The sequence below is a fragment of the Tachyglossus aculeatus genome, chromosome 1 (genome assembly GCF_015852505.1).
Source record: "Tachyglossus aculeatus isolate mTacAcu1 chromosome 1, mTacAcu1.pri, whole genome shotgun sequence".
NCBI lineage: Eukaryota > Metazoa > Chordata > Mammalia > Monotremata > Tachyglossidae > Tachyglossus > Tachyglossus aculeatus.
The window spans coordinates 95,900,351-95,922,713 of record NC_052066.1 but is presented as its reverse complement, the minus strand read 5'-3'; the positions used below and the strand labels follow the sequence as shown (position 1 = coordinate 95,922,713).

The 22,363-nt window shown below is 46.2% G+C and overlaps 1 protein-coding gene across 6 annotated transcripts in view; it reads right to left on the bottom strand.

The window, feature by feature from the left end:
• Positions 1-22,363, bottom strand: part of TFDP2 (transcription factor Dp-2) — a 189,095-nt gene that overhangs the window by 47,334 nt on the left and 119,398 nt on the right. For 5 of the 6 annotated variants that reach the window (XM_038742897.1, XM_038743019.1, XM_038742989.1 and 2 more), the window contains exon 4: positions 17,195-17,298. In XM_038742897.1, coding sequence (XP_038598825.1) covers positions 17,195-17,298 — 104 coding nt within the window. Of the gene's footprint in view, positions 1-17,194; positions 17,299-22,363 lie in introns of those variants that run through there. The other variant, XM_038743088.1, reaches the window with a different exon arrangement.

Here is a 22,363-nt window from a genome sequence, read left to right as displayed (position 1 = left end):
AGTGGCGCCATGCAGCGGCGCCAGGATTAGAATCCATGACCTTCTGACTCCCAGGCCCGGACTCTATCCACTATATAATAATAATAATAATAATAATAATAATAATAATAATAATAATTATTATGGCACTATACCATGCTGCTTCTAAAAGTATTGTGTGTGTGGCCGGATTTCCCAAGTGCTTTTTTTTTTAATGGAATTTGTTAAGTGCTTACTATGTGTCAAGCATTGTACTAAGCACTGGGGTCGATACCCAATAATCAGGTTGGACACAGTTCCTGTCCCACATGGGGCTCACAGTCGAAACAGGAAGGAGAACAGGTATTGAATCCCCATTTTACGGATGAGGTAACAGGCACAGAGAAGTGAAGTGACTGGCCCAAGATCACAGCAGATAAGTGGCTGAGTAGGATTAGAACCCAGATCCTCTTACACGCAGGCCTGTGCTCCTTCCACTAGGCCACGATATTTCTTGATTTATTCCTTATTTATGCAGAATCCTGGGCCACTGGAGGGGGGTCCACGCCCCCAGACGCCAAGTTCGCTCTCTTCCTCTGCCCTTTGATCGCCTTGTCCTTCTGTTCTTTCTCCCTTTCTGGAAAGAGTCTGCAGAGCATCTTGGCACTGTTCATGCTGCAGAGGCTGAGGCCCCTGACCATAACGTGCCAGACCGGGTGGGTTCATGTGCCACCCTCTGGGCTCATACCTGGGAGAGTGGGCAGCTGCCCTGGAGAGTGTTGTCTCTCCCACCATGTGCCTGGGCTCACGAGCCCTCTTGTCCCCTGCCCGTCTTCCTTTCTCCCCCACCAAGGACTTAGGAGTACTGTCCCAACAGAAAAACTCTCCAACTCCCATTTAAAATCCCATCCCGGCTTTCTAGCTGTGGGTTGCAACTGGCTCAAGGAGTTTGGGAGACGGTGCTTTGCCTTCCCAGCATCCTGTGGCAACTCCACTGACTGGCCACGGGACCTCAGGGGTAGTCAGGGAGCACCTCGGGGAGAGCCAGGGAGCACTTTAGGGGTAGCCAGGGAGCACCTCAGGGGTAGCCAGGGAACACTTCAGGGGTAGCCAGAGAAAACACCTCACCCTGCAGTGACCCCAGGTGGGGAGCACTAACATAGGAACTTTCCCGAGCCCTAGTGCCGGCATAGTGGGATCTGGAAAAGTAATCGTCCCCTTGCTATGCCAATGACCCAGGCAGGTACAGAAGGGATGAAAGGGTGCGGTGGGTGGGAGCAGTGCAGCTCAGTGGAAAGTGTACGGGCTTTGGAGTCAGAGGTCATGGGTTCAAATCCCAGCTCCGCCACTTGTCAGCTGTGTGACTTTGGGCAAGTCACTTAACTTCTCTGTGCCTCAGTTACCTCATCTGTAAAAATGGGGATTAAGACTGGGAGCTCCCCGTGGGACAACCTGATCATCCTGTAGCCTCCCCAGCACTTAGAACAGTGCTTTGCACATAGTAAGCGCTTAATAAATGCCATCATTATTATTACAGACTGATAGACAGAGCCTAAGGGGGGATAGACAAAGAAGCAAAAAGAGGTGAAGGGAGCAGTAGGGCATAGTGGATAGAGCAGTAGTCGAAACGGTCAAGGATTCTAATCTCGGCTCTGCCATTTGTCTGGTGGACCTTGGACAAGTCACTTCACTTCTCTGGGCCTCGGTTACCTCATCTGGAAAATGGGGATTGAGACCGTAAGCCCCATGTGGGACAGGGACTGTGTCCAACCCGATTTGCTTGTATCTACCCCAGCGCTTAGTACAGTGCCTGGCGCACAATAAGCGCTTAACAAATACCATAATTATTAAAACCCTAACTACCGTGCCCACCTCTCCAAATACCCGCTAGAAATATCTGATCACCCATTTTAATGGTTGGAAATTCACTTAACTGTCAGTGTTGCCGGTTTTCTGCTTGGTTTTGAGACTGCTGTGGGGCTCACCATGTCAGAGAGGTGGAAGTTGCAGAAGAAAGGAAGCCTATTTAATTCCTCCCTGTGTATTCTTACCCAGAGCTCAATAAGGTGCTCAGCACCCACTAAGTGCTTAATAAGTATCATTACTATTGCTATGCAGCCCAGAGCCTCAAATTCTGGGGTCTGGGGTCCTTGGTTCCTAAAGGCGGCACACGATGATCCAGCTCTCAGGAACGATGAATTCCGGGACTGTTGTCTATCTTTCTCCATCCCAGATCCCTGAGCCACTTTAATCCACCTCCTCAAGCTAGTACGGGGCAACAAGCAGCAGCAGGTTGGCAGCGGCCAACCCCCGAGGGTTCAACGACTACAGAGCTGGGCATGTGCCTTGGCTTCCTGGCCATCCTGCCTGCCAATGGCTCATTACTCCCCAGTTTCCTGAAAGTTCAAGGGAGGACTAGTCTGTTTTAATTACAGAAGAAGAAAAATGGCATTCTTCTTTTATAAACTTATTTCAATTTAAAAAGTCCTCGCAGGTGTTGCAAAACTCCGTATGATGCAAGACATTACAATATACTAAAGAGAGAAGCCGCGTGGACTAGTGGATATGAACGGGCCTGGGAGTCAGAAGGACCTGGGTTCTAATCCCGACTGGCTCTGCTGCTTGTCTATTGAGTGACTTTGGGCAAGTCACATAACTTCTCTGGGCCTCAGTTACCTCACCTGTAAAATGGGGATTAAGAATATGAGCCCCAGGTGGGACATGGACTGTGTCCCACCTGATTACCTTGATTTACCCCAGCACCTGGCACATAGAAAGGGCTTAAATACCGTTAAATAAACCACTATTTGGAGAGAAGTTGGGAGACAGATGGTATGAAGAGAATTAGAGTGGCCTAGAGGAAAGAGCGTGGGCTTGGGAGTCAGAAGGCCTGAGTCCTAATCCCGGCTCCATCCTTTTGTCTGTTTTGTGACCTTGGGCAAGTCACTTAACTTCTCTGGGCCTCAGTTACCTCATCTGTAAAATGGGGATTATGACTGTGAGCCCTATGTGGGGCAGGAACTGTGTCCAACCCTATTATTTTGTATCTACCTCAGTGCTTAGTACAGTGCCTGGCATATGGTAATGGTAATACCATTTTTTTTTTAAAGTACCAAAAAAAAAAGAAGAAACCCATAAACTACTACAAACTATAGCTACCAGCTCAATCAATCACTCCATCACCTTGCCCTGTCTTACCTCACCACCCTTCTCTGCTACATCCCAGCCCACACACTCCGCTCCTCTGGTGCTAACCTTCTCAATGTGTCTCCATCTCGTCTGTCCCACCATTGACCCATGGTCCACATCTTATCTCTGGCCTGGAATGCCCTCCCTCCTCAACTCCACCAAACTTCCCCCCTTCAAATCCCTACTGAAGACTCACCTCCTCCAACAGGCCTTCCCACACCTAAGCTCCCCTTTTCCTCAGCTCCCCGTCCCTTCCATGTCACCATGACTGGCTCCCTTTGCTCTCCCCGCCCCCCCACAGGACTTATGTATTTATTTACAATTATGTATATTATGTATACTATGTATACTGATGCCTGTTTACTTGTTTTGATGCATATATATCTATAGTTCTATTTATTTACACCCATGCCTTTTTGTTTTGATGTCTGTCTCTCCCTCCATTCTAGACTGTAAGCCCGATGTGGGCAGGGATTATCTCTATTGATGAATTGTACTTTCCAAGCGCTTAGTACAGTGCTCTGCACACGGTAAGCACTCAATAAATACGACTGAATGAATGAATCAATCCATCAATTAATGGTATTTATGGAGCACTTAGAATCAATCCATCAATTAATGGTATTTATGGAGCACTTACTACGTGCCTAGTAAATACGATTGAATAAGTACTGTACTAAGCATTTGGGAGAGTACAGTGTAAGAGCTAGTAGATATGTGTCCTGCCCAGAACAAGCTTACAGTCTAGTGGCGGGAAACGGACATGAATATAAATAAATTACGGATATGGACATAAGTGCTGTGGGTGGCTATGAATAGCGAAGGCTTAAAGCTCAAGACTTTAGATGCTCTGCAGGAGGGGGTGCAAACAGCAACTCAGGTTGGAACAGTCCCTGTCCCATGTGGGGCTCAACAGTCTCAACCCCCATTTTACAGATGAGGTAACTGAGGCCCAGAGAAGTTCAGTGACTTGCCCAAGGTCACACAGCAGACAAGTGGTGGAGTCGGCATTAGAAGCCCTGACCTTGTCACTCCCAGGCCCGTGCTCTCTCCACTACAACAGGCTGCCTCTCAAATTAAACCAAGTCCTTATTATGTACCTACCAAACACTGTACTAAGTGTTGGGGTCGATACAAAATAAACAGATACGGACATAGTCCCTGTCCCACGTGGGACTCATAGTCTAAGCAGGTAGGATAAGATTTATTTAATTCCCGTTTTTAAAGATGAGCAAACTGAGGCACAGAGAAGTTAAGTGACTTGTCCTGAACTGGCTGTGGGCAGGGAATAACAATAATAATAATGTTGGCATTTGTTAAGCGCTTACTATGTGCAAAGCACTGTTCTAAGCGCTGGGGAGGATACAAAGTGATCAGGTTGTCCCACGTGGGGCTCACAGTCTTAATCCCATTTTACAGATGAGGTAACTGAGGCTCAGAGAAGTTAAGTGACTTGCCCAAGGTCACACAGCAGACATGTGGCGGAGCCGGAATTCGAACCCATGACCTCTGACTCCAAAGCCCGTGCTCTTTCCACTGAGCCATGCTGCTTCTCTTAATGTGCCTACCAACTCTCCCAAGAGCTTAATACAGTGTTCTGCACATGGTAAGTGATTGACTGATTGACTGTCCACGGTCACACAGCAGGAAAGTGCTCAGTATAATGTTGTGCGCACCACAAGAGCTCAAAAATACCACTGATTTGACTGAATTGGCGGAGCCAGGTTTAGAGCCCAGGTTTCCTGACTTCCACTCCTGTGCTCTCTCCACTAGGTCTCGTTGCTTCTACCTTGTTAATTAAAAGGCGGATTATTTTGGCGACTGCCAAACAGATGTATGAGTTGAATTAGGCCCACGTCCTACCTCTGGCCTGGAATGCCCTCTCTCCTCCCATCCACAAAACTAGCTCTCTTCCCCCATTCAGAGCCCTATTGAGAGCTCACCTCCTCCAGGAGGCCTTCCCAGACTGAGCCCCCCTTTGCCTCTGCTCCTCCTCCCCTCCCCATCGCCCCTACACCCTCCCTGCCCCACAGCACTTGTGTATATTTGTACATATTTATTATTCTATTGATTTTATTAATGAATGTGTATATAGCTATAATTCTATTTATCTATTTTGATGCTATTGATACCTGTCTACTTGTTTTGTAATCTGTCTCCCCCTTCTAGACTGTGAGCCCGTTGTTGGGTAGCGATTGTCTCTATATGTTGCAAACTTGTACTTCCCAAGTGCTTAGTACAGTACTCTGCACACAGTAAGCACTCAATAAATACGACTGAATGAATGAATGAATATCCGTTGCCTAATTGTACTTTCCAAGTACTTAGTACAGTGCTCCGCACACAGTAAGCGCTCAATAAATAATAATAATAATAATTTTGGTATTTGTTACGTGCTTACCAGGTGCCAAACAATGTTCTAAGTGCTGGGTAGATACAAGGCAATCACGTTGTCCCACCTGAGGCTCACAGTCTTAATCCCCGTTTCCAGATGAGGTAACTGAGGCACAGAGAAGTTAAGTGATTTGCCCGAAGTCACATAGCTGATAATAATAATGATGGCATTTATTAAGTGCTTACTATGTGCAAAGCGCTGGGGAGGCTACAAGGTGATCAGGTTGTCCCACAGGGGGCTCACAGTCAACCCCCATTTTACAGATGAGGTAACTGAGGCACAGAGAAGTTAAGTGACTTGTCCAAAGTCACACAGCTGACTAGTGAGCCCACTGTTGGGTACGGACTGTCTCTGTATGTTGCCAACTTGTACTTCCCAAGTGCTTAGTACAGTGCTCTGCACACAGTAAGCGCTCAATAAATATGATTGATTGATTGATAGTGGCGGGGCCCGGATTACAACCCACGACCTCTTACTCCCAAGCCCGTGCTCTTGCCACTGGGCCACGCTGCTTCTCTACGATTGAATGAATGAATTAGTGAGCTTTCTTTCTGATGTTGCGCACATTCAACAGTTAAGCATTTTGTTTAGGCTCAGGAACATCAGCATTCAGCTGCTGAGAGGTGATTTTACACCATCCCAGTCGCACAAAGGAATTCAAGTTTCAGCACGCTGAACTCCACTGGGAAGATGCCAACTGTATGGGAAAGAGCAGATCACAAACTTCATTTTCACACCCACTTCACGGGCCGGTTCATGCTGAGGCCTACCGTGCCTCTTCACTGAAGAGCGGTTGATTTGGCCAAGAAAAAGCAAGTGAATAGATTTTCAATTAGATTTCCCTGGTCCCATAAAGCACATCCTTCGGGAAATCGCCCTCATCGGGTACCATGGCAACGCCGGGATTTGCGTTAGGCTGGGAAAACCACTTTGCATTTGAACCGGCCTGATTTTCATCGAAAAATCCTCTAGGCACTACTGCCCTCTAGCGGCAGGAAAAGACAACAGCACTCATTCAGAAAACTTCTGTCCCGGAAGGAAAATCCAACTGCAAACTGGTGATCAAATTCAGATGTCTATCCAAGATGGCCAATGTTTGCATAAGGAGAAGCTTTGGGGGTGAGCCCCCAAAGCCAGGTTTTTTTTTAACCCTCTGCCTCTCTTTATTGCTGTATTGTACTTCCCAAGCTCTTGGTGCAGTGCTCTGCACCCTGAAGTGCACACTGAGAAGCAGCATGGCTCAGTGGAAAGAACATGGGCTCGGGGGTCGAAGGTCGTGGGTTCTAATCCCAGCTCTGCCACTTCATCATCATCATCAATCGTATTTATTGAGCGCTCACTGTGTGCAGGGCACTGTACTAAGCGCTTGGGAAGTACAAGTTGGCAACATATAGAGACAGTCCCGACCCAACAGTGGGCTCACAGTCTAAAAGGGGGAGACAGAGAACAAAACCAAACATACTAACAAAATAAAATAAATAGAATAGATATGTACAAGTAAAATAAATAGAGTAATAAATATGTACAAACATATATACATATATGCAGGTGCTGTGGGGAAGGGAAGGAGGTAAGATGGGGGGGATGGAGAGGGGGACGAGGGGAAGGAAGGGGCTCAGTCTGGGAAGGCCTCCTGGAGGAGGTGAGCTCTCAGTAGGGCCTTGTCAGCTGGGTGACTTTGGGCAAGTCACTTAACTTCTCTGTGCCTCAGTTCCCTCATCTGTAAAATTGGGGATGAAGACTGTGAGCCCCATGAGTGACAACCTGAGTACCTTGTTAACTACCCTAGCACTTAGAACAGTGCTTGGCACACAGTAAGTGCTTAACAAATACCAACATTATTATTATTAAGTGCTCAATAAATATGATTGATTGAAGGAATTAATTAATAACAGGGCTATGGGCCTGTCACTTGGGCAAGGTCTGGGCTGGGTTAGGTGCTGGGAGAAGTCAGTTGAAGAATAATAATAATAATAATAATAATTGTACTTGTTAAGCGCTTACTATGTGCCAGGCACTGTAGTAAGCGCTGGGGTAGATATCAGTTAATCAGGTCAGATACAGTCCCTGTGCCACTTGGGGCTCACTCTGAGTTAATCAGGTCAGACACGGTCCCTGTCCCACATCGGGCTCACTCTTACCCCCAAATTTATAGATGAGGTAAGAGGAACAGAGAAATGAAGTGACTTTGCCAAGGTCACACAGCAATGTGGCGGAGCCAGGATTAGAACCCAGGTCCTTCTGACTCCCGGGCTCATGCTCTACCCACTAGGCCTTACTGCTTCCCCTTAAACAGCCCCCAGACCCTTCTTTCTATGGGTTTCCAATCTAAGACCACACTGAATAGGCCAGCCACACGAAGGAGAGACAAGCGCATACACAGAGAAAACGAACAGACTGTCAATCAGTGGAATTCACAGTACTGTACTAAGCTCTTAGGAGAGTAGAATACAACAGAATTAGCAGACATGTTACCCCTCTACACTGTAAACCCACTGTGGTCAGGGAAAGTATCTGTTATATTGTTATTTTATACTCTCCCAAGCGCCCGGTACAGCGCTCGGCACCCAGAAAGTGCTCAATAAATACGACTGACTATTCATAATGAGCTTTCAGTCCAGAGGGGGTCACAGACAATAATATGAATAATTTGTAATTTCTCTAAGGTCACACAGCAGGCACATGGTGGATCCAGGACTAGAATTCAGGACCTTCTGAATTCTGACCTTCAGGATCTCCCAACTTGTACTTCCCAAGCGCTTAGTACAGTGCTCTGCACACAGTAAGCGCTCAATAAATACGGTTGATGATGATGATGATGACCTTCTGACTCCCAGGCCCATAATGGAAGGAAACGCCATGAGAAGACAAGTTGGAGGGGGAGGATTTTACGGATCTCTCTCTGCACCTGCTCAGATGCAGCATTTTCTTGCCCCTCGTTTCCTTTCTCCATTCCTGTAAAACCCAGGCATTCTGGTCAACCAAACACCACAGTTTCAGAAAAAAAAAAATTCAGACCAGCCTTTTTCCCGGCACTGGCTTCACAAAGTAATATGTAGAGGACGCTCGCTTTATGGAACCAAAAATCCAGCTCAAAGAGAAGAGCAAACGGGTTCATAATTAAGTGGGGTTTCTCCTCTAAAAAGCCACTGGCCCCAGGCTGGATGCCGGCTGGCTTCCTGGGGAGTGACCACTAGGACCGAATAAAGGACCCAAGTCTCCTGAATACAGCGATACCAGCTAGCCACAGTGCCACGGGCTACTAAGTAACCTGCTGAAATAAACCCTGCGGAGCATCTGAAGATACCGATAGACAGCAGAAGGATGAGCTGATGCACATCCAAAAAAAGGGGTGGTGAGGGGAAATGTGTCAAGTTTCTCCGGACGGAGGATCAGCTGTGTGACTTGCAGTGAGAGAAAGAGCCAACTGGACCAACCGTTCAGATCCTTGGGAAAATTTGCAGAGAGATCCGTAAAATCCTCCCCCTCCAACTTGTCTTCTCGTGGCATGTCCTTCAGGTACGGGCCCAGGAGTCAGAAGGACCTGGATTCTAATCCCGGCTCCACCACGTGCCTGCTGTGTGACCTTGGGCAAGTGACTTCACTTCTCTGGACCTCAGTTACCTCATCTGTACATGGGGTTTAGGAATGTGAGGCCCATGTGGGACAGGGACTGTGTTCAACCTGATTAACTTCTATCTAGCCCAGTGCTTAGAACAGTGCTTGGCACCTAGTAAGCACTTAACAAGTACCATTATTATTACTAAAGACACCAATGATATAGCAATATCAGGATTTAAACCAAAGACACTGAGCAATGAGAAAATAATGAGGGAGGACCAGCTGCTTGGGTGAGAGGGGAATTATTTTGAAGCATGTGAGCAGGGAGGGGAACTCACAGGCCGTGCTTGCATTCTTTTATCATTTGGCAAACTAGTCAAGTTACCTTCTACTTCACTTAGAGTCGGAAGTGACCGACACTAAGCCGGTCTGGTGGCCCTCGCTCAACTCGGGAGATCCCACAGCTGTACGGCAAGCTGCGGTGTTTGGCTGACCGGAATGTCTGGTAGATTGGGTTTTACAGAAATGAAGAAAGGGAACTTGGGGCAAGAAAATGCTACAACTGAGGCAAGGGGTTGTGGGGGGGGGGGGGGGAGACCCCTTTCCAATAACACTGGCTGTTCACAGTGCAATATTACTGTTCATCCTTGCTAAAACTTCCTGGCCAATACTAATTATTTTCTTTACCGGAGTTTAAAGTGAGTTATCCAAGCTGTTATCCCATCCCCACGGAACAGATGGCGACTTCCGTGGCTTAAATACCAAAATGTTTACCTGGTCCTTAAAAGATAAGATGCTGTGAGCTTGTTGGGGGCAGGGAATGTGTCTCTTATATTGTACTCTCCCAAGCAGTTAGTACAGTGCTCTGCACACAGCAAACGCTCAATGAATGACTGACAAGCCCCTGGTGGGACAGGGACTGAGCTCATTATCTTGTATCTACCCCAGGATTTAGCACAGTGCTTTAGAACATAAGCACTTAATTATTAAGTTAATGGGGAGAGACTAGAGTTTAATAATAGCGGTATTTTTTAAGCACTGGCAAGAACACAGTTCTAAGTATCAGGAGACCTGGTTCTAACCACGGCAATGCCTCTGGCCTGCCAGGCGACCTCAGGCAAGATCCTTAACCTCTCTGTGCCTTAAATTCTTTCTCTGTAAAATGGGGGAATAATTCCTGACTTTCCTTACCTCACCCGGATGTTGTGAGGATAAAATGAGATCACTGATGTGAAAGCCTTCTGAGAAAATGAGAAACCACCATACAAATTAAAGGTAGTAGAATCCATGATCTGTACCTCTGAAATATGAAAATTACAGGTATTTACTGAGCACTTACTGTGTGCACAGCATTGTACTAAGTTTTTGGGAGAGTACGATAAAACAGTTGGTGGACACATTCCTTGCCCGCACAGAATGAGTCAAGAACTCGATTCATTCTGTCGGCTAATTGTGATTTTCAAAAGCCTAAGCAAAGGCTCCCACATTGAGTATTTTTGTAAATGGCTTGCGACGGTGCCAATCGAACTCGCATTCTGCTGGCCCCCAGACCATGGTCGGCCGGGCTGCTTCTCTCCCAGAACGTACAATCGTGACATCCCGTCTACCGTGATGTTTTCCGATGACACAATCTATTCCGTTCCAGGGATGGAAGCATAGGTCTGTAAATGGGACACCGTGTCTGAGCTAGCCAGCTGGCTACTCACACACACATTCAGAAGGAGAACAGCATTTGTGTTAGCCGTGCCCAAATGAGGGATTGAGAGTCTACGCTTCTCAAGCAACGGCTCGCTCTTCTTGATACTAAGCATTCATTCATTCATTCAATCGTATTTATTGAGCACTTACTGTGTGCAGAGCACTGTACTAAGCGCTTGGGAAGTACAAGTCGGCAACATCTAAACATGCCTCTACAGTTCAGATTCCCAAAGACTTCGCATCACAGCTCTTGAGGCGGGAAGTAGCTGACCCGCCCCAGTCCTAATAATAATAAATAATAATAATAACAGTAATAATAATGCTATTTGTAAAATGCTTACTATGTGCCAAGCACTTGTAGATACAAGGCAGGTTGGACACACCTTCTGTCCCACAAGGGGCTCACAGACTAGGAAGGAAGGCATAGGATTTAATCCTCATTTTACAAATGAGGAAACTGAGGTGCAGAGAAGCAAATTGATTTGCCCAAGGTCACACGGCATCTGCGTGGTACAGCCAGGATTAGAACCCAAGTCCTTTGACTGCCAGGCCAGGGCTCTGTCCACTAGGCCATGCTGCTTCTCTAGGAACAGGAGAGGGGCCAAAGTGGAGGAGCCCCACCTGGGCTAGGGACCTATGGGATTTCTTCCCACGGTCCTCCCCAGCTGGCATGACAGACGGACAAGCTGGAGATGCAGGATGCAGTGGAGCCGAGGTGGGCCAGCTCGACAGGCAGGGATGGGAACCACTCACCCACAGCGGAGACTGCACAGGCTGCAGGCTGGGAGGGGCTGGCCCCTCAGAATAATAATAATAATAACAATAATAATAATAATAATAATAATGGCATTTGTTAAGCGCTTACTATGTGCAAAGCACTGTTCTAAGTGCTGGGGGGATACAAGGTGATCAGGTTGTCCCACGCAGGGCTCACAGTCTTAATCCCCATTTTACAGAGGTGGGAACTGAGGCTCAGAGAAGTGAAGTGACTTGCCCAAGGTCACACAGCAGGCGTGTGGCAGAGCCGGGATTTGAACCCACGACCTCTGACTCCAAAGCCCGTGCTCTTTCCACTGAGCCACGCTGCTTCTCATGACCTCTCTGGGCCCAAGTTGCCCAACGGGGTTGGTAATAATAATAACTATTATTATTAATGCATTTAAGTGCTTACAATGTGCCAGGCACTATATGAAACTCTAGGATGGATACAAGCAAACTGGGTTGGTCACAGTCCCCATCCGACCCAATTGGTCATTCATTCAATCGATCGCATTTATTGAGCGCTTACTGTGTCCAGAGCACTGTATTAAGTGGTTGGGAGAGTACGATACAAGAATAAATAGTGACATTCCCTGCCCACCACGAGCTTACAGTCTCGAGGGGGATGGTCACCAGTAGCTGCCAGAGGAAAGGATTCCCCAGTTCCTTGTGCCAAATCTGGAGCAGTTTACCTGGCGGGGTGGCCCAGGGGGAGGGGCAGGGGGTGAGTGAGGTACCACCTTCTCAAATGAAAAGCACCATGAATACGTTTGTTTCTTTCCTCTTCTTCTCCCCCTTGACCACCCTCTTTCCAGGAGCTTCTTACCCTCTCCCCTACCCCAAAAAACCCTCTGGGCTCCACTGCCCTATCCAGCAATCATCCCATATCCCTCCCTCCAGAACTTTTCCAATTCCTTGAGAAGGTTACATATACACCCACTGCCTCCACTTCCTTTTCTATATCTCCCTTCTCAACCCTCTACAATCAACTTTCTACCCCCTTTTCTCCAGAGACCACTCTCTCCAAAATCGCCGATGAATTCCTTTTGTCAAATTTAATGGACTCCATTCTGTCTTAAACCTCCCCTACCTTTTGACTGTCTTCAAAATTGAGGGCGACTCTCTTTTTTTGGAAACCTTAACTTTGGTTTCGAGCATCCATTTCTAATAATTAATAATTGTGGTACTTGTTAAGAGCTTACTATGTGCCAAGCATTGTACTAACTGCTGGGGTAGATAGAGAAGTAGCGTGGCATAGTGGATAGAGCACAGGCCTGAGAGTCAGAAGGTCATGGGTTCTAATCCAGGCTCTGCCTCCTGTCTGCTATGTGACCTTGGGCACAGTCACTTCACTTCTCTGTGCCTCAGTTACCTCATCTGTAAAATGGGAATTGAGACAGTTAGCCCCTCTTGGGACAGGGACTATGACCAACCCAATTTGCTTGTATCCATCACAGTTTCGTATAGCACCTGGCACATTGAGAGCACTTAAATACTGTAATAATAGCTATTATTATTATCAACCCTTATGGGCAAGTTAGGGCCCAGAAAATTGAAGTGACTTGACCAAGTTCATATAGCAGACAAGTGGTGGAGCCAGGATTTGAACCCATGACTTTGACTCCCAGGTCTGTCTCTATCTACTATGCCATGCTGCTTCATCTCACCATTCATTCTCCCAGTCTTCAAAGCCCATTATCCATTATCATTGTCCTTAACTCTTCCTTCTCTTTCAATACCCAAATATGTCTTCTGTCCAATTCAACTGATCCTCCTCCCTCATTTCCAGGATGTCCCTTTCTCTTCATCCCAACAGGCCCCAGGCTAAACCTGGCACTAGTCATACCCTGGCTGATCTTTCTGCCTCCAGTCTCTCCTCTCTCCAGTCCATATTTCACTCCGCTGCCAGGATCATTTTTCTAAAATATCATTCTGCACAGGGCCCCTCATGCTTCACAAACCTCTAATAGATGTCAATTCCTCTCCACAACAAGCAGATACTCCTCCTGACCAGTGGCTTTAAGGAATCAATCAGCTCTCTCTCTTTCTCTCACTTTACTCCCACTGCACCCCCACCTCACATTCCCTCCTCTAAATTAATCTACTCACTGTGCCTCATTTTCATCTCCTTCACTGCTGACCTCTTGTTCAAGTCCTTCCCCTTGCCTGGAACCCGTTCCCCTTCGTCTCTGACTGACTATAGCTCTCCCAATCTTGAAAGCCCTTCTGAAAACACATCTCCTCTGAGAGGTCTACCCAATCAATTTCTAATCTCCCCATTTTAAATTCTCCACAACCGAGAAGCAGTGTGGCCTCGTGGATAGAACATGTACCTGGGAGCCAGAAGGGCCTGAGTTCTAACCCTGGCTCCGCCAAATGTCTGCTGTGTGACCTTGGGCGAGTCACTTAACTTCTCCATGCCTCAGTTACCTCCTCTGGAAAATGGGGAATAAGACTGTGAGCCCTATGTGGGACAGGGACCAACCTGATTATAGGGTTCAACTTGATTATCCTGTCTCTACCCCAGAGCTTAGTACAGTGTCTGGCAAATAGTAAGAGCTTAACGAACACCACCTAAAACAAAACCAAAATATTAGTTCAGCGCTTCTGTGCCATCTAAGTACTAAACTACTCACAACCTATGGTTGCACTAAATGTGCAATTCTTAAATTCTCTATCACTTCCTCCTACCTGTAATTTATTTTAGCGTCTGTCTCCCATACAAGAATTTAAACTCCTTTAGGGCTAGGTTGAGATATATTAATTCTATTGAATCATAATAACTATGGTACTGGTTAAGCGCTTACTACGTACCAAGCACTGTTCTAAACAGTGGAGTAGATACAGTCAATCAGATTGGACACAGTCCTTGTCCCACATGGGGCTCACACTCCTAAATCCCTATTTTTTACAGCCCTGTGAAGTGACTTGCCCAAGGTCACACTGCAGACATATGGTGGACCTGGGATTAGAACCCAGGTCCTTCTGACTCCCAGGCTTACGCTCTATCCACTAAGCCACGCGCATGCTAAGCACTTAGTAAGCGCTTAATACAGTGCTCTGCACACAGTAAGCGCTCAATAAATATGATTGATTGATTGATGCTACAGTGCTCTGCACACAGTAGTTGCTCAGAAAATACTACTGGCTGATGATAAACCTGAGCACAGACACCACAACGATGCCACAGCAAACATCTCGCCTTGACCTATCTACACTGCTGGAGGCCGATAACGGACAAAAAATGGCAGCTGCTCATCCTGAAGTCCTGAAACACTGCAGGATACCAAGTAATGATGATCAGAGTTCAGCTGCAATGATGAGATCACGTGGTATGAATGGATGACAAAGGGACACCCAAGACTATCAATTCAATTGCATTTATTGAGTGCTTACTGTGTGCAGAGCACTATACTAAGCACTTGGGAGACTACACTATAACAATTAACAAGACCCACTCCTTGTCCACAATGAGTTTATAGTCTAGAGGACTGAGCTCAGTGCTGGAGCCTTGCTCAAGAGGTAGCCAGAGGAACAGGTACATGGATGTACTGAGGGCCAACTTCAAATCATGCTCCACTGATCCTACTCCTGGGGAAAATGACTGCCAGAGATGGGTCCTCTTTTTTTTTTTTTATAATGGTATTTACTATGCGCTTACTATGTACCAGACACCGCACTAAGCCTACCTATTCCATTCTTAGCTTGGGCAGTGGCTAGCGAGTGGAAGGCAATCTGCTACAAGTCACAACTCACCTGTGCTGGGCAGCAGCGGCATGGGAGAGAGTCGAGGACGGAGACTCAAGTTGACTGCGTGGAAGAAGGCAGTGGTAAACCAATTCCATATTTTTACCAAGAAAACTCTCTTTATAGACTACCAGAATGACTGCAGATGGAGAGTGGGGCGGTCTGGGAGAGAAGTACCATGGAGTCGCAATGGGTCAGAAACGACTCAACTGCCTCAGACAAGCTGTGGGGCTGGAAGGGAGGCTTAATGAAGGGAGCAAGTCAGGGTGACACAGAAGGGAGTGGGAGAACAGAAGAGGGTTTAGTCAGGGAAGACTTCCTGAAGGAGATGTGCCTTCAATGAGTCTTTGAAGTGGAGACCAATTATACGATATGAGGAGGAAGGGCATTCTAGGCCAAAGGTAGAATGTGGGCAAAACGTCAGCAGCTACATAGACGAGACCAAGGACCAGTTGAGAAGGTTAGCATTAAAGGAATGAAGTGAGTGGGCTGGGTTGTACTAGAAGAGTAGCGAGGTGAGGTAGGAGGGGGCAAGGTGATTGACTGATTTAAAGTCAATGGCGAGGAGTTTGATGCAGATGTGGAGGGGCAACCACTGGAGTTTCTTGAGTGGAGAAACATGGTCTGAACCTGTGCCGTCCCTCACCTGCAGGGTCTCTGGTCATTCATTCATTCATTCATATTTATTGAGCGCTTACTGTGTGCAGAGCACTGCACTAAGCGCTTGGAAAGTACAATTCAGCAACAGATAGAGACAATCCCTACCCAACAATGGGCTTACAGTCTAGAAGGGGGAGACAGGCAACAAAACAGAACAAGTAGACAGGCATCAAAAGCATCAAAATAGATAAATAGAATTATAGATACATACACCAAATATAATAATAAATATGTACAAATGCACACAAGTGCTGTGGGGTGGGGAAGGGGGTAGGGCAGACAGAGGGAGTAGGGACGGTGGGGAGGAGAGGAGGAGCAGAGGAAAAGGGGGCTCTGGCCACTCTGTACACCTTACAACACGGCAAAGTGTCTGTCTCCCCTGCTAGACTGTCAGCTCCTTGAGGGCAGGAGCCCTGTCTACAAACTCTATTGTACTTTATTCTCCCAAGCACTTATTATAGTGCTCTGCACACAGTAAATGCTCAATAAATACACTAGATTGTACCTCTAAATCCTCTAGACTGTAAGCTCATCGCGGACAAGGAACCTGTCTACCAATTCTTCTATACTGTACTCTCCCAAGCACTTAGTACAGTGCTCTGCACACATTAAGTGCTCGATAAGTACCGTGGATTGACTGAATAAATACCACTGACTAAAGTGGTGGAAATAGAGGCACATCAATCTTTTTCAATTTGCCAACAACTTTTCTTGTATATTTTCTTTTACAAAATCTTCAACGCGGGGTTAAACAGAAAGATGAATTATCTGCTCTTTTCTAAACATCGTCGGGTAAGAAAAGGTGGGTTCTGACGTGGTACGGCCAGACCCGCAATCACTCTGGCTGTGCCCTACATCTATAATGCCTATGGATAGACCTTTTGAGGGTAAATTGTATCTGAGGACAAAGGAGCAGAGTGCTAGGCTATATGGAATATACCACCTACTTAACCAACCTACAACTGAAAGGATGAGAAAAAGCACACAATGGCAGCTGGAAAATCAAATCTGCAGCTGCAAACAAGATTTTCCTTTACTTAAAAAAATAAACCCAAAATCTTCCTAAGATTGAATTCATCTTCTGCTTTCAAGTACTTTCAATACTAACTGAAAGGCAAATGCCTTTAAATTTTAAAATGAAAACAAAACAAACAAAAAAACCAAATCAAAACATTCATGCCACTTTCTACCAACAGTTTTAACTTTCAAACTTCAGGATCTGCTTACCATTTGGGGTCCAACATTCACATTTATGGGTCCCAAGGTTTTGGGTAAAATCTTGGCTGGTGAATTGGTGCTGGAAACTGGAAGTGCAATCAGTGAAATGTTACCTAAAGAGAGATTGACAGAGAAAGTTAGTTAGCATGAAGACCCTTTATTCCACCTCGTGAGTCTGGAAGCTGTAACGTTAGGTTCCTCTAGACTGTAAGTTCATTTTGGACAGGGAACATGTTAATTCATTCAAGTGTACTGATTGAGTGCTTACTGTGTGCAAAAGATTCTACTAAGTGCTTGTGAAAGTACACTATAACAATAAACAGAAACATTCCCTGCCCATGAACCCAGAGTCTTGAGTGCGTGATGGATATTAATATAATCATGCCTACTAATTCTGTTGTACTTTCCCAAGCGCTTAGTACAGTGCTCTGCACGTGGTAAGTACTCAATAAATACCACTCATTGATAGGTACATCTTCACCGACCCCACCTGTTCATATTTTACTTCACAACAGTCTCAGCTTTCAAAACACAGGGCACTGAAGTGCCTTTTCCTCCTTTCCGTATGTTTCCCCATAAAAACTCACGGCAATGTCATTCATTTTGTATAGTATATAAAATGGTAGCAGAATTCTGGAATGACCCAGCCGGCCAAACGGCAGTCAAGCCAGGCACCGCCAGGTCCCGGCCCTTCAGCACGAGGCAGTGTCATTCACACACAGATTCACCTTAATCTTTCCCAGAGCAGATAGAGTACTTAATTCAGTGACAGCGTTATCAATCAATCCATTCATCAATGGTATTTATTGCACGCTTATTGTGTACAGAGCACTGTACTAAGCACTTGGGAGATTAGACTGTAACAGAGTTGGTAGAAATGTTCCCTGCCCACCAAAACCAAAAGTCTGGTTAATAGCATAAGCCATAGTAAGCTCTTAATATCATCATTATTAATTATTATTAGTATTATAAGCCCCGGAGCATCCTATTGCTGGGTCACTCTTTTGGCCCAGGACTCTTTGGCAGTGGGGTCTGGACACTTGGAGGAATCCAATAGCATGGCCTAGTGGATAGAGCACGGGCCTGGAATTTGGAAGGTCATGGGTTCTAGTTCCTGCTCCGCCACTTGTCTGCTGTGTGACCCTGGGCAAGTGAAGCTCAGAGACATCACTTCACTGAGCCTCAGTTACCTTATCTGTAAAATGGGGATTTTCTCCCTAAATCCCTAACTTTCTCATCATTGAGAGAGCTTCAAGGCTCTCCATTCCCTCGCCCCCTCCTACCTCACCTCCCTTCTCTCCTTCTACAGCCCACCCCGCACCCTCCGCTCCTCTGCCGCTAATCTCCTCACCGTACCTCGTTCTCGCCTGTCCCGCCATCGACCCCCGGCCCACGTCATCCCCTGGGCCTGGAATGCCCTCCCTCTGCCCAACCGCCAAGCTAGCTCTCCTCCTCCCTTCAAGGCCCTACTGAGAGCTCACCTACTCCAGGAGGCCTTCCCAGACTGAGCCCCTTCCTTCCTCTCCCCCTCGTCCCCCTCTCCATCCCCCCATCTTACCTCCTTCCCTTCCCCACAGCACCTGTATATATGTATATATGTTTGTACATATTTGTTATTCTATTTATTTATTTATTTTACTTGTACATATCTATTCTATTTATTTTATTTTGTTAGTATGTTTGGTTTTGTTCTCTGTCTCCCCCTTTTAGACTGTGAGCCCACTGTTGGGTAGGGACTGTCTCTATATGTTGCCAACTTGTACTTCCCAAGCGCTTAGTACAGTGCTCTGCACACAATAAGCGCTCAATAAATACGATTGATGATGATGATGATGATCATTGCGGGCAGGGAATGTGCCTGTTTTTTGTTGTACTGTACTCTAAGAGCTTAGTACAGTGCTTTGCACACAGTAAGCACTCAAATACGACTGAATGAATGAATGGGACTCTTGTCCACAAACTTGCCCATGCCCTTCTTGAACCTTTTGCAAATTTCTTCCTGCACATTTGTGTGAAAAGTGTTTCCTTTCAACTGTAGGGAACTGACCCCCTTCAAATACAATGAATATCCCTTCATCTTAGTAAACAACAATTCTGGTTGATTTTTTGGGAAAATATCCATCATTTTCCCTCTCAGCCTTCCTCTTTCCAGCCTGAAGTGTCCTAAGCTTTTCAACCTATCCACATTAGGAAGCTGTCCTAGCCCCTGACCATGCTGACTGCCCTTCACTGAACCTTTCCCAGCTGTATTATGGCCTTCTGGAACATACGGCAATGAGAACAACCCAAAAGTAGTCTAGATGAAGGGGTTCCAGAGTTTCATAAAATGGCAAAATTCAACATTTGGTTTGTTTTCTTTCCCCTACCTCGTGATACCCAGTCTTTCTGGCTCCTGCAGCATAATACACCAACGATTTGTCTCTAAGGCCTCTCTCCTGAGTTGTGACTGACAGCTCAGAGTTGTAGTAAGCGCTTAGTACAGTGCTCTGCACACAGTAAGCGCTCAATAATACAACTGAATGAATGAACCTACACATCAAGCAAAAACTCCTCAATCTTGGCTTCAAGGCTATCCATCACCTCGCCCCCTCCTACCTCACCTCCCTTCTCTCCTTCTACAGCCCAGCCTGCACCCTACGCTCCTCTGCCGCTAACCTCCTCACTATGCCTCGTTCTCGCCTGTCCCACCGTCGACCCCCGGCCCACGTCCTCCCCCTGGCCTGGAATGCCCTCCCTCCACACATCCGCCAAGCTAGCTCTCTTCCTCCTTTCAAAACCCTACTGAGAGCTCACCTCCTCCAAGAGGACTTCCCAGACTAAGCCCCATTTTTCCTCTCCTCCTCCCTATTCCCCCCACCGTATCTCCTTCCCCTCCCCACAGCACCTGTATATGTTTGTACAGATTTATTACTCTATTTATTTTATTTGTACATATTTACTATTCTATTTATTTTGTTAATGATGTGAATTTAGCTTTAATTCTATTTGTTCTGATGACGACACCTGTCCACATGTTTTGTTTTGTTGTCTGTCTCCCTCTTCTAGACTGTGAGCCCGTTGCTGGGTTGTCTCACTATGTTGCCAGCTTGTACTTCCCAAGCGCTTAGTACAGTGCTCTGCACACAGTAAGCACTCAATAAATACGACTGAATGAATGAATGCAATTTGGTCCTGATAATGTTTACATGTTCTTACACTTGCTCATTTTGAAACTCAGGTCCTGTTGTTGATCGAGTCCTTACAGACTCGCCTACCTCCCTCTCCTTTCTAGGCCATACTTCGTTTAACCGCCCAGACCATTTTATACAATATCATTCTGTGCACATCTCCCCTTTCCTCAAAAGCCTTCAAGGGTCATCATTTCCTCTCTGCACTGAGCAGAAATTCATGACCATTGGCTTTAAGGCAGTCAGTGAGTTCTCTCTTAATTATCACTGTTCCTCTCCCACTATACTCAAGCTCACACGTGATGCTCCTCTCCAGGTAACCAAATTGAGTGCTTACTGTGTGCAGAGCACTAGTATCTTTTCAACACTGATGAGTCATACACTGGTACTTATTGAGTGCTTACTGCGTATAGAGCACTGTAATCATCATCATCAATGGTATTTATTGAGCGTTTACTCTGTGCAGAGTACTGCACTAAGTGCTTGGGAGAGTAAATGCAACAGAGTGTGGCCTAGTGGATAGAACATGGGACCGGGAGTCAGAAGGCCCTGAGTTCTAATCCCAACTCCACCACTTTCCAGCTGTGTGACCATGGGTAAGTCATTCAACTTCTCTGTGCCTCAATCCCCTCATCTGTAAAATGGGGATTAATGCAGTGAAGCCCTATGTGGGACATGGACTGTGTCCAACCTGATTTGCTTGTATAATAATGATGGCATTTATTAAGTGCTTACTATGTGCAAAGCACTGTTCTAAGCGCTGGGGAGGTTACAAGGTGATCAGGTGCGTCCCACGGGGGGCTCAAAGTCTTAATCCCCATTTTACAGATGAGGTAACAGGTACAGAGAAATTAAGTGACTTGCCCAATGTCACACAGCTGACAATTGGTGGAGCTGAGATTTGAACCCATGACCTCTGACTCCAAAACCCGTGCTCTTTCCACTGAGCCATGCTGCTGCTCTATACCCGAAAGCACCCCACCTCTATTTCAAAAGGACAGAGGAGAGATTATATATATATATATATATATATATATATATATTATTATTATTCTGTCTCTCTATATAATCTCTATATCTATATCTCTCTATATATCTATCTATATCTCTCTATATATAAATATATATATAGAGAGAGAGACAGAGAGAGACAGAATAATAATAATGATGGTATTTGTTAAGCACTTACTTTGTGCCAAGAATGAACCTCCACAGGAGTCAGACACACCACTTGGACATTTGTCCCTCTTTTCACTCCAGCCGTTAGAAAACAGGAGTCCTATTTGGGTCCAACTTGATTAGTTTGCATCTACCCCAGCGTTTAGTACAGTGCCTGGGACATAGTAAGCGCTTAACAGATACCATAAAAAGTTATAATAAAGGGACTGTAGACTGTCAGCTCGCTGTGGGCTAGTGATGTGTCCACCCACTCTGTCAAATTGTTATAATATACTCTCCCAAGTGTTTAGTACAGTGCTCTGCACACAGTAAGTGTTCAATAAATAGTATTGATTGATGGATAGGAAAGCTTTACACATTAGACTAAAAGCAACAAAGTTAAATATGAAGACATAATAGTTGTCGTAAGCTCACTGTGGGCAGGGAATGTGTCTGCTAACTGTTGTATTGCACTCTCCCAAACTTTGCACACATTAAGTGCTCATTAGGGTCCCACCCAGCACCCTGGGAGCAATTAGCAGTAAACAGTAACAACAAGTCTGTTTGCCAGATGAAACATTATGTCACGGGCAGAGGCAGGCAAAGGCATCCAAGTAGAAGGCAGTAACTTTTATCTCCGACCACAGCCATCGCCTGGCAGAAGCAGATCAGCCCAGCTGGGCTCAAGCCCGGGAGTTGAGCGTGCAAACGGTAACAGATCCAGTGGACTTGACTTCCGCACAGCCTCTGGTGAATATGACCAAGCGCCCTTGGCCAGCTGGGCCCGCGGTCACTGATGTGGCCGCCTGCCAGCCAGCCATGGGTGACATCTTCCTCCCAATGTATCCGCTGG